Source organism: Talpa europaea (assembly GCF_964194135.1).
Source record: "Talpa europaea genome assembly, chromosome: 1".
Lineage (NCBI taxonomy): Eukaryota > Metazoa > Chordata > Mammalia > Eulipotyphla > Talpidae > Talpa > Talpa europaea.
The window spans coordinates 19,834,299-19,845,405 of NC_140073.1; the positions used below are offsets into that span (position 1 = coordinate 19,834,299).

The 11,107-nt window shown below is 42.6% G+C and overlaps 1 protein-coding gene across 2 annotated transcripts; it reads left to right on the plus strand.

Annotated features, from left to right (window-relative positions):
• Positions 1-1,123: 1,123 nt before the first annotated feature.
• COMMD9 (COMM domain containing 9) lies at positions 1,124-10,195 on the plus strand (the record flags this gene model as incomplete). Of its 2 annotated transcripts, XM_084255815.1 has the most annotated exons (6): positions 1,124-1,174; positions 5,460-5,585; positions 7,306-7,445; positions 8,481-8,515; positions 9,391-9,494; positions 10,055-10,195. In XM_084255815.1, 6 exons carry the CDS (start codon positions 1,124-1,126, stop codon positions 10,193-10,195), a joined length of 597 nt encoding a protein of 198 aa, XP_084111941.1. The 2 variants fall into 2 exon arrangements, with proteins under 2 accessions (XP_084111941.1, XP_084111942.1); XM_084255816.1 differs by lacking the exon at positions 5,460-5,585.
• Between the last annotated feature and the right edge of the window lie 912 nt (positions 10,196-11,107).

Below are 11,107 nucleotides of genomic sequence, written 5' to 3' on the forward strand. Positions count from 1 at the left end.
CAGTGACCTGTGGTTCTAAAACCCAGATATGTGTTCATTCTCAGGCTAGGTTTGCTTCCCTGAGGCTGGACAACACCTCCAGAGAAAATAGAAGAGAAAATAGGAAGAGGGGAGAGATGGGAGGCAGAGAGACAATGACCTTAGCAGATTATCAAGGTATGGAATTTCACAATTAGATTATTCTTTCTTCAACTCGAATTTATCAGAACCTAGACAGAGTCAAGCAGATATTAAAGGTGCATAAGGAAAAATGCCAGAACTGGGGGGTTGGAGGGCAAAAGAGGCAGGTGGTTTCTTTAAAACCAAATTCCAGGACACTACAATTTGAATCTGTTTCAAAGTAGGAACTCTGAACCTTAGGTATATCAGAGCCCTATCCTGCCCACTCAAAACCACTCTTACATCTGTTATGATTACATTATGGAACAAGTCAAACCCTTTCCCCAATCAGCTGGTCATAGATGTAACAGGAGCTTGGTAGGTAGTACCTTTCATTAGATTCCATTCCTACCTTCTCTCCCAAAAACATCTTCACTTGCTCGTCAAAACAGATCTCTCCTGGGTCTATGGAAAGTCACTGAAAAACAAGTGATTCAGTTTCTTTGTCAGGATAAGGTAAATAAGATCAGCTCCTACCTATCCCGAAAGACAGGCAGGATACATATGAAAGCAATTTTACATTCTTCGGGACAGGGGGGTGGAAGGGTGGGGAGCGTGAAGTCCTCGATCCCAAGAATTCCAAAATATATAGCCACCCTTTAATTCCAAGCGGCCAGGAATTAAAGAAAACCTAAGTTTTTGAGAAGCCTGTCAAGCCCGCAGGTGCACTCCCCAAATCAGCCAGCCCACCCAGGTGGGTCAAGGGAAAAAGTTTCCCCGACCTGATAAATAGACGAGGATAGTGAATTTCCTTTCCCGCGCCTTCGTCTTCCCCATGTCGAGGTGCTAGCAACTCCGGGTTGAGCACTCCAGCATCACATGCTGCCTGGTCGCACCCCATTTCACAGCGCCACAAACTGGTACCTCCCGCCTCCCTGAGGACTACAGCCCCCGGCATGCCTCGCTACTCTCTGAGGCACGTGACCTACTTCCTCCCGTGTCGTGGTCACATGACTCGGACAAGATGGCTGCTGTGACAGCAGAAAATTTTGCCGCGCTGCAGAGCCTGCTGAAGGTAAATGTGAGGGGTGGGGACAGAATGAAACAAGCGTTTGTCCTTGGGCATTTGGGCGGATCAGGAATTGGGAATAAATAGACCGATTTGGACGAACAGCTCTGCCACTGCATCTCTGTGACACTAGACAGATCGTTGAGCTTGTCTGAGCTTTTTAAAAGCAGGAACAAAATACCGGATGGTGGGGTAATAAATAGATAACAGACTTGAATGCGCTGCACCAGTGCCCCAGACTAATAGTCTCTGGGACTAACTCTTGGGATGGGGCATTCGGGTGGTAGTTCCTACATTTGCTTTACCACTTCCCCATTTCATCCCACGGCCCCTACAAGTGCTTTGAAAGTATCAATAACACTGACAAACAGCATGACTGACGAAGAGAGGAGATACAAATGACCAATATCAGAAATGCAACAGAGCATATCACTAGAGACCCTGCAGATATCAAGGAAAGTAAGAGAATACAAGCAACTCTACACATAAATTTGACAATGTAAGAAAATGGAACAATTCCTAAAAAAAAAATACAACTGGGAGCTCCCTGGTGGCGCAAGGGGCAAAGTCTCTGCACAGTGAAGCTCTGGGCAGCCACTGCAGCACAAGTACCATCCCCGGCCAGGGAGTTAGCCCACACAGCAAGGCAGACCTCTCCTGTATTGCCTGCTGCTCCCCTCAGCAGTGTACTTCAGTGGATCTGCCTGTTCTGCTCCCCACTCTGTCCCTGATGAATACACACACACCATCTCCGGCCTGCAGCCTAGTTTTTGTATGCATAAATAAAAGTAATTTTTTTTTTAAATACAGCTCCCCCAACATGAAATTGGCAATTTGAACAGCCTTGTAACTATTAAGGAAATTGAATTCATAATTTTAAAATTTCCAAAAACGAAATCTCCAGGTCTAGATGTTTTCACTGGAGAATTCTAAACAACATTTAAAGAATTAACTCTACGCAATCTTTTCTAGAAAACAGAAGAGGAAAGAACACTTCCCAGTTCATTTCATACAGCTAGTGTTACCATGATACCAAAATCATGGTACAAAAACAACTACCACTGCAAGCCAATATCCCTCATAAAAACACATGCAAAAATCTCAAATAAAATAATTAGCAAATAGAATTCAGCAATATATAAAAAAGATTATTCACTATGATCAGGTGGGATTTATTCCAGGGGAAAATCTTCCTTTTTCCTTTGGTTTTATAATACTCTTCTTTTTCTAGGTTCTTGAGGTGGGGCTTTAATGATTTGAGACTTTAATTTTCTAATGTATGTATTAATGCTATAAATCTCCCTTTTAGCATCACTGTGGCTCTGTCCCACAAATTTTTATGTTGTTTTTTCATTTCCACTCATTCAGTGTAACTTCTTAAAATTTCCTTAGGTCTTTCTCTTTACTCTATTGATCATTTGCAAGTGTTTTGTTTAAGTTTCCAAGTATTTAGATATTTTCTTATTATGTATGTTATGATTTCTAGTTTGATTCCACTGTAATTACTGAGAACACACTTTACGTGCTTTCAGTTCTTTTAAATTTAGTGAGGTTTATTTTATGACCCAGAATATAATCTATCTTGGTATATGTTCAGTGGGCACTTATGAAGAATGTATATTCTGCTGTTTCTGAGTAGAGTGCTCCATAAATGTCAATTAGATTGATTGATGGTGTTGTTGTTGAGTACTTCTGTGTCCTTATTGAATATTTGTCAAGTTGTTTTATCAGTTGTTGAAAGAGGGATGTTGAAGTCTCCCTGTATATTTATGGGTTTTTCTCTTTCCTTTCAGTTGTTTGTTTTTTGCTTCACATATTTTGCTGCTCTCTTGTTAGGTTGCATGCATGTTTAGAGTATCTCAACAAGTAGAATCTTTTATCATTATATATTGTCTGTTTCTGTCCCTGTCCCTGGTAATTTTCTTTACTGTGCGATTTAACTGATAATATTGTTTCCTTTAAAATTTGCAGGCTATATCTGTTTCTATAATTTTACTTTTAAACCAGTCTATATCATTACATTTAAAGAGAATTTAATTCAGACATATTTTTATCCAATTATCAATATGTAATTATTAATATGTTAGGCCTTAAATTTGACATTCCATTTTTTGCTTTGTTTTATGTTCTCTCATTTCTTTTTCTGCTTCTGGTCTACCTGTGGGTTATTTGAATAATTTTTAGAATTCTACTTAGATTTATCTATAGTTTTAAAAAATGCATTTCTATTTAATGCCTTTCCAATGGCTGCTCTAGCTATTCCTTTATATATACACAAAATTTATCACAGTCTGTCACTGTAATCATATCACTAGAGTGAAGTATAAATGTTTCAACAGATTATCTCCCTTTATGTCTGTTCACATTTCTTTTTTTTAATATAATTGTTTTCGATATTTCCTCTACAAAATCTTGAAACTGAAAAGAAGGAAAAGCTATGTTTACCCTGTATTTTGCATGTCATGTCCTGTCTTTTTCCTGAAGTTTCAGAGCTCCTTCTTTTATTGTTTGCTTTCTCTTTAGAGAAGTTCTTTTTGCCTGTCTTTTAAGCTTGGAAATATGACAGATTGTATTAGTTTCTCTTCATCTGAGGCATCTTGATTTTCTCTTAATTCCTGAAAGATAGTTTTGCTGAATGTTGGATTTCAGGTTGACACTTCTTTTTCTCCTAGCAAGAAAAATATACTTTTTCTTGCTTCTGTGTTTTCTGATATGAAATCTGTTACAGATAAGTTATTGGTTGTCCCTCATTAAAGATTTTTTTTTGTTGTTTACTTTTTAGAACTTTAATAATGATGTTTCTGCATAGATTTCCTTGGATTTACCTGTTTGCATTCACTTAGTTTCTTGAATGTACAATGTTATATTTATAGCTAAACTTAGAAAGTTTTCAGCCATTGTTTGAATACTTTTTCAGTCTTGCTATCTTTTGTCCTATCCTTTCAGGAATCCAAAGCTTGAGTGATAGATTTTATATTATAGTCCCACAGTTCCTGATAGTCTGTCCATTATTTTCAGCCTCTTTCCTCTGTTCAAATTGAGTAATTTCTTTTGTGCTGTCCTCCATTTCATTGATTCTTTCCTCTATCCCTTCCATTCTGGTATTGAACCAATCTACTGAACTTTTTATTTTGGATATTGTATTTTTCAGTTCTAAAATTTGTTTTGTTCTTTATGTTTCCTGTTTCTTTGCTGAGAATTTCCATGTTTTGTTTTTATAATTAAGCATATTTTCAGTTATCTATTGAAACATTTTAAGTGCTTTAAAATATTTTTTTCGGATAATGTTAATATCTGTCATCTTGGTGTTGTCATCTATTGGTTATCTTTTTTAATTCAGTTTGAGATTTTTCTGGCTCTTGGTATGATGAGTGATTTTCATTTGAGACCTAAACATCTTTATATTACTTGCTGAGAGTCTGGATCTTATTTACATCTTTTGCTTTTTCTGGCTTTCTCTGTCACTGCTCAGCAAGTAGGGGGAGGGAGTGCTTCCTTACCACCAGTTGAAGGTGAAGTCTGGGTTCCCCACTTGGATTCTGTTGACACCCCAGAGTGAGAGCCCCTTGTTACTACTGGGCAGGGGTGGGTGGGAGTTCTGGCTTCATGTAGTCTCCACTAATACCACATGCAGTAGGACAGGTTACTGATGGCAGGGATAAAGTCCCAGCTCCCTATCTTACCTTTTTGGACACTAATCTGGCAAGAGCATTGGGACACCTTGTTATAGCCTCACAAGGGTGGAAGTCAGCTCCCCACTCAGCCTTTGCTGACGTGGCTGTGGCCAGGGCCACAGTTCTTTCTGTGGTGTTTGGCTGGAGTAGGATCATTCTTTTCTAAAAAGTTTTGTCTTGCTGTCTGCTTCTTTCTTGGTCCTTTGGCTAGACAGAGCAAATATTTGTTGGCAGCTTTTTTTCTCTTCCTGCGCCCATTGACATTCTGGGTTGCCCTCTTTTTCAGCTGGAGGTTTTGGATATATGAACAAAAATAAAACCCAGGGAACTTACCACCAGGCCATGTCTTGGTTGTGAGTTCCAAAGCAGATGTGTGTCCTCTCTTTTAGAGTCATCTTATGTTTGTTTTCTATATCATGTCCAGGAATTTTAGTTTTGCTTAACTGGAAAAACAGGGAAAAGTATATCAACTACACCTAATCCCCAATTAGAAGTGTCTAATGCATCTTTAAATCTTGAACCTCAAAGGTATCATGCCATTATTGAGAAAATTTTGTGTTCTGAAACATATTTTTCAGAATCTGAGTTTTTGCTTCCATCTGTGAATTAATTTATAGGCCTCCTCGAAAGATGTTGTCAGACAACTGTGCCAAGAGAGCTTTTCCAGTTCAGCCCTTGGCTCAAAAAAGCTCTTGGATATCACATGTTCCAGCCTGTCTGTGACCCAGGAGGAGGCAGAGCAAGTAAGTGTGGTCAGAAATGACCTTTGGTCACTGGGCTCTCAACTCGTTTGTCTTTTTCTTGGCTTCTCTGTCACTGCTACATCCAAGGAAGTCTTACGCCTGAAATGTTTGTTGCTATTATAGCAGATTTGAAATGGATGCTTTTTAAATGTTAGTGAACTTAAAAAGCTATTGTCTTTAAATCTTCACTTCCTTATAAATGAGGCTTGGCTAGGAGAACTCTACCCAGAATATGAGTTCTTGACTATTTCCTTTTCAGACTTGTCACGTAGACAGTATGGATAAAAGCCAACCTTTGTGTGATTTTCTTTCCCAGCCTGTAGCTTGCTGATCCTGATAAACTGTCAACTGAATAGCTTAGTGCAGAATTTTCAGGGATTGCAGGCTGAAGCTCTGAGGCTGGAGTATAATTTGGGAGGATGTGGTGCTGGACCTCAGCTGATTTCAGATGGTGACCAAGAGGGAGAGCAAGGTGACTCAAATTATGTAGCACTCACAGCCTTATCTTTCCAGGGCAAATATGTTTCTAAAACAGGAGTTCATCCAAAGGGGGCCTATGTTATTTTTCTATCTGGAGCTTTGCTCATTGACGTGAGCTACAGAACAGTAAAAGGTAGAGGATAATGGAATTGTGTTGGAGACTTGATTTACATTCCCCAAAAGCAGACCCTAAGCCAAGACTTAGGTGCAGGTAAATAACTTGGAAATGATTCTAGAAAGCACAAAGGAGGGAGTGGGGATATCAAACAAGGCAGGGAAGTTAATAAATGGGTATTTTAATGAGCAGTTGCTGGGATCCTGTAGGAAACCATATAGAACACACCCCAGGAAGGTCCTCCTGGGTAGCAGGGAGGCAGGGACATGCATCCCTTGCTCTCCCCCCTTCACCTCTAGGTTGTACCTCTATAGCCAAGCAGCCTTCTATGGCTTCAGAGAAAGCCCCAGGGCAAAGAATATTAAGTCCTAGGTTTAGCCAATCATTGTAATACCACAAGAAGCCATAGGCCACACTTGGCTACAGATTCACTTAGAAGGATATCGAGTAGATCACAGTATCCTAGTAGGGTAGTATCATGCGCTCCTTCCACAAGAGTCCACACAGCTGGACTGTAGCTCTTTGTCCCCTCTCAGGTGACAGATTAGGGGCAAGGACATGACACTCCTACCACCTTGGATTCCAGGCCTAAATTCCACTGGAACCAGTACCTCTGGTAACAATCCAATAAGCACAGTTTCAAGATCTGGCAAGGAGCCTGCTGCCATACTTAGGACAACCCAAAGGTGTGGAGTCCTAGGGTGTCTAGAAGCCCTCCCATCCAGAGGCAGGGGACCAGTGCAACACAGCCTACAAACACACTGACTTTCCACTTATGTCAGGTTACCAGGGGAATAGGCTAGAATGTTGACTGAAGGTCAGAGTCTCTGCAGCAGGAAAGGGGATTTAGTAGCCCTTGCTTGCAAGCAGAGAGTGTCTGGCAAGTGGACAGCTTCCTATGTCAGCTGCTACACCTGTCCTCTAAAGCAACAGGCAGGTATGGAAAACAGAAGCATGTGGCATCTGCATCTGTGACAGAGGTCTCAGGACCCAGGGGATGCCCTTGAATGGCCATGCCAGGGTGTGGTACTCCCTTTTCCCAGTAGTGGGGTAGAGCCATGACCTCTGACCTCTGCCCCTGAACCGTTTCTCCTCACTCCCTGGCTGCCCCCATCTGCCCTGCAGCTGCTCCAGGCTCTGCACCGCCTCACCAGGCTGGTGACCTTCCGTGACCTGTCCTCCGCTGAGGCGATCCTGGCTCTCTTTCCTGAAAACTTCCACCAAAACCTCAAAAACCTCCTGACCAAAATCATCCTGGAACATGTGTAAGTGCTTATGTCTTGAGGGTTCCTTGTAATGCTTCTGAATTGTATCTTGTTCTAGAAATAATATATTCATTGTTGAAAAGTTAGAAAGCACAGAAAAGTAAAAAGGAGAAAACCATAAACCCCAGGGTTAGCTGCATTCATTTCTTATGAAAAACCTTTTATTTTTCCCATTTACACATATTGAGAGAGGTTCATGATTTTGTTTCTGTTTTAACACAGAGGCATCATGCCACTTTATAACTTGCTTGTTTTCAGTTAACAGTACTAATCAGATCAGTAAGTATTGCAGATCAATAAATATTTACCTGCAATATCATTTTAAATGGCCAAATATATTCCTTTACATGAAGATATCATGGATAACTTTATTTATTAAGAAATTCCTTAGTGTTGGAATTTAGGCTGTTGGCAGTTTTCACTTCAATGGCCAATTTATGGAGCAAACTTTACCCATATACTTAATTATTTCTGTACTGGATTAAAAGCATTGGACATATCAAGGCTTTGACTTTATCAAGTTGGCCATCAAAAAGCTTTGGTGGCAGTTTGCTCCCCATAGGACATGGCGCTCCTCTCCCCAAGCCTTCACCAGCACTGAGGGATTGAAAAAAATTTTTTTTCCCAGTTTCACAAATGGCAAATGGTACCTCATTTCAAATGATATGTCTTTAATACTGGTGATGTCAAATGTTTATTAACCTTTGCATTTCTTTTGTGAATTCTCCATTTCCCAATTGGCAAATCCTTTTAGACATATCCAATTTAAGTGGAATCAATTAGCTCAGAAAACTAATGCTAACTAACAGAAAAGCTAATAGGAAACATGTGGCCTGTAACATAACTAAACTTAATAAATGCATCCAAAAAACTGCTTCTTGGAGGGAAGCAGTTATGTGGTCCTTTCCTGTCAGGAGGTAACTACAGAGTTAAAAATCACAGATGGGGTAGAGGCCCAGGGCTTCCCCCATTATCTGAAGTCTCTAATTCTCATGCTTTCCCATTACTTTTCCCGCATATTTCCCTCTTCAACAGATCTTCCTGGAGAACAGAAGCCCAAGCAAATCAGAGTAAGTACCACGAAATGTGCCTCTTCCCCTTCACCCCTCCTTGCCAAGCCCAGCTCTAAACCTGCTAGGACTGGAGTATTTAACCAGAAGCCAAGGTGAGCGATCCTAGCACAAATCCACAGTGTGCATTGTGTTTGTCTTGTTAATTTCACCTTGTAATTTTTTTTCTGATTATAAACTGAATATAATATAGTTGTTAAAAAAAACCACCAGAAATATCCAAAGCAGAAAGTGAAAGACTGAAAATAATTTTCAATCAGAAAAAAGTAAACCCTCTTTGAGATGAGTTTGAAAGGTTGAATAAACATAGGTGTTTAATAAATGATCACTAAACTTATTCTGAGCCAGTGCCAGTGCCGTAGACCTCTGCCTGCATTAACTCCATTGGTCCCCCCAAAGGCCTAGGAGCTAGGCTGAGACCATTCCCATTTTACAAATGTGGAAGCAGACCCAGAATTTAATCAAGTGATAGAACCCGTAGACAAGCCACTTCTCCTTGTCTCTCAAATGAAAGCTCTTCCCGCTAGTGTGGAAGCTACACTTTTCCTGAGACACAGGCCATGGCCCCTTCTTCTCTACCTGTGTCATTTCTCATTCTGTCCTCACATCTGGAGGGCTGGGTGTTCTGGCAGAAGCTGGGAGATGCTGCCCCCGGCCCCATGAATAAGGACTCAGTGCAGGGGCACGCAGCAGTGGTGAGGCTTGTGAGGGGCCCAGTCAGGGAGTTGGGGGAGGTCTGTCTCACTCAGAGACTTGTTTGGGGGCGGGGGTTGTCAATGCATTATAGCGGTAGAGATCTCAGAGCTTCCCATCAGGGGGTGCAGGCTTGGTGAACATGGGGGCACAAGCTGGGAGCTGAACGGTCTCCTCCACAGTCTCCCTGCCACGCCTGGTGGATCTGGATTGGAGAGTGGACATCAAAACCTCCTCAGATAGCATCAGCCGCATGGCCGTCCCCACCTGCCTGCTCCAGATGAAGGTAGGTTGCTGTCACGTTCCTCAGGAAGAAAGAAGGGGCACCCTGAGGGCCATGGAAGACGGGTCCAAAGCTTGGGAATCTCTACCCTCACAGAGAATATTAGAATCCCCAAGTGCAGTATGTATTTATAATGTATACGTGCACAACCATGCCAGGGACACTGTAAAACATGTCAAAGTAGATGTTTGTCAATAAGACAAACACAAAAGACACATTTTAAACATAATTTGCTGCTACCTAAAGGTGACTGTGTACACTGAGGGGAGTTCAGCTACAACAGCAGGGTGAGCCTTCACATTTCAAAGAGCCTCCTTGGTAATGTTTGCCCTCAGGGAGGCTGAGTTAGGGTGTCAGAGGAGTGTATGAACCATGGCTTGATACCCACTGGTCACTCCCTGCAGACAGAAGCTGGCCAGGGCTCTGGGACACCTGCTCTCCCCATCACTAAGTAACTCCAGGCCTAGGCCTACTTGGAGGCCTAAGAACAGTCAAACTCGCAAGTCCAGGCAGTAAATAGGAAGAAGGGCAGATTTGATTTTGTGGCCATGTTCTCCTTTCAGATCCAGGAGGACCCCTGTCTGTGCGGGGACAAACCCTCTGTGTCAGCAGTCACCGTGGAGCTGAGTAAGGAAACGCTGGACACCATGTTAGATGGGCTGGGCCGCATCCGAGACCAGCTTTCTGCCGTGGCCAACAAGTGACCCCAGCGTGCTGCCTGTCTGAAGCTTGGCAGCGATGGGGGGGCCTCCCAACCCCAGCTGCCCTTGCAGCAGCTGCAGCCAACAGCAGATGGCATGGTTGGGGCCAGCGGGCAGCGCCCCCTGAAGGTGCAGTTGGACTGGGAGGAAGATGCCATGCCCCCACGCTGTTCTCCTGGCCCGTTTTTTTTTCTCTTTCTAAAGTCTGCAATCAGAACCTCCATCTTTGAAAGGCCCCTGTGTGCAATTTAATTACCGCTGAGGCTGGGTGAGGGAGCATTTGCTTTGTCAGCTGCCTCTGCATGGCTGATTGGAAAATCCAGGCCCAAATTGTGGAGCATGTCTAATAAGTTCCTTTCCAGCATCAGCTCTAATTAGTTCATTTCCAGCCCTGGAACCATGGAGGGAATCAGGTGGGTGATGCCAACAGCTTCTGCTTCTCTGGCAGAGAAGCCAGGCAGACCCACAGAGCAGGGCCTGAGATTGCGGCCCACCCCAGCCCTAAGTCCATGGCCTTCTCTCAGCTCTCTCAGCCCTGCTGTACCTCCCAGTCAGTGTAGGAAGTCTGAAATGGGTGCTGATTCCCTACTTCGTGAAACGGGGGGGCCTTCCTGGACACAGGGCAGCCCAGAGTAAAGTAAACAGGAGTGATTGGAAATAAATAACAGTTCTAAAACCTTCATAATTCTGGTCACACTTCTTGAGCTTCTGTCTTTAACCTGAGTTGTGGCCTGAGCAGCACAACTCTCTAAGCCCCTGACCATGGATAACCTTAAACCAGGCATATGACTCTTGCCACCTTCCATGTGTTTGTCTGTCATGAAGAGCAAAAGACAGCCAGCTTAACAGTCTGTGTAGCTGTCACCAGAGTGATGGTGAAAACAAGGCTCAGAGTTTAACCAACCAGTTCATCTC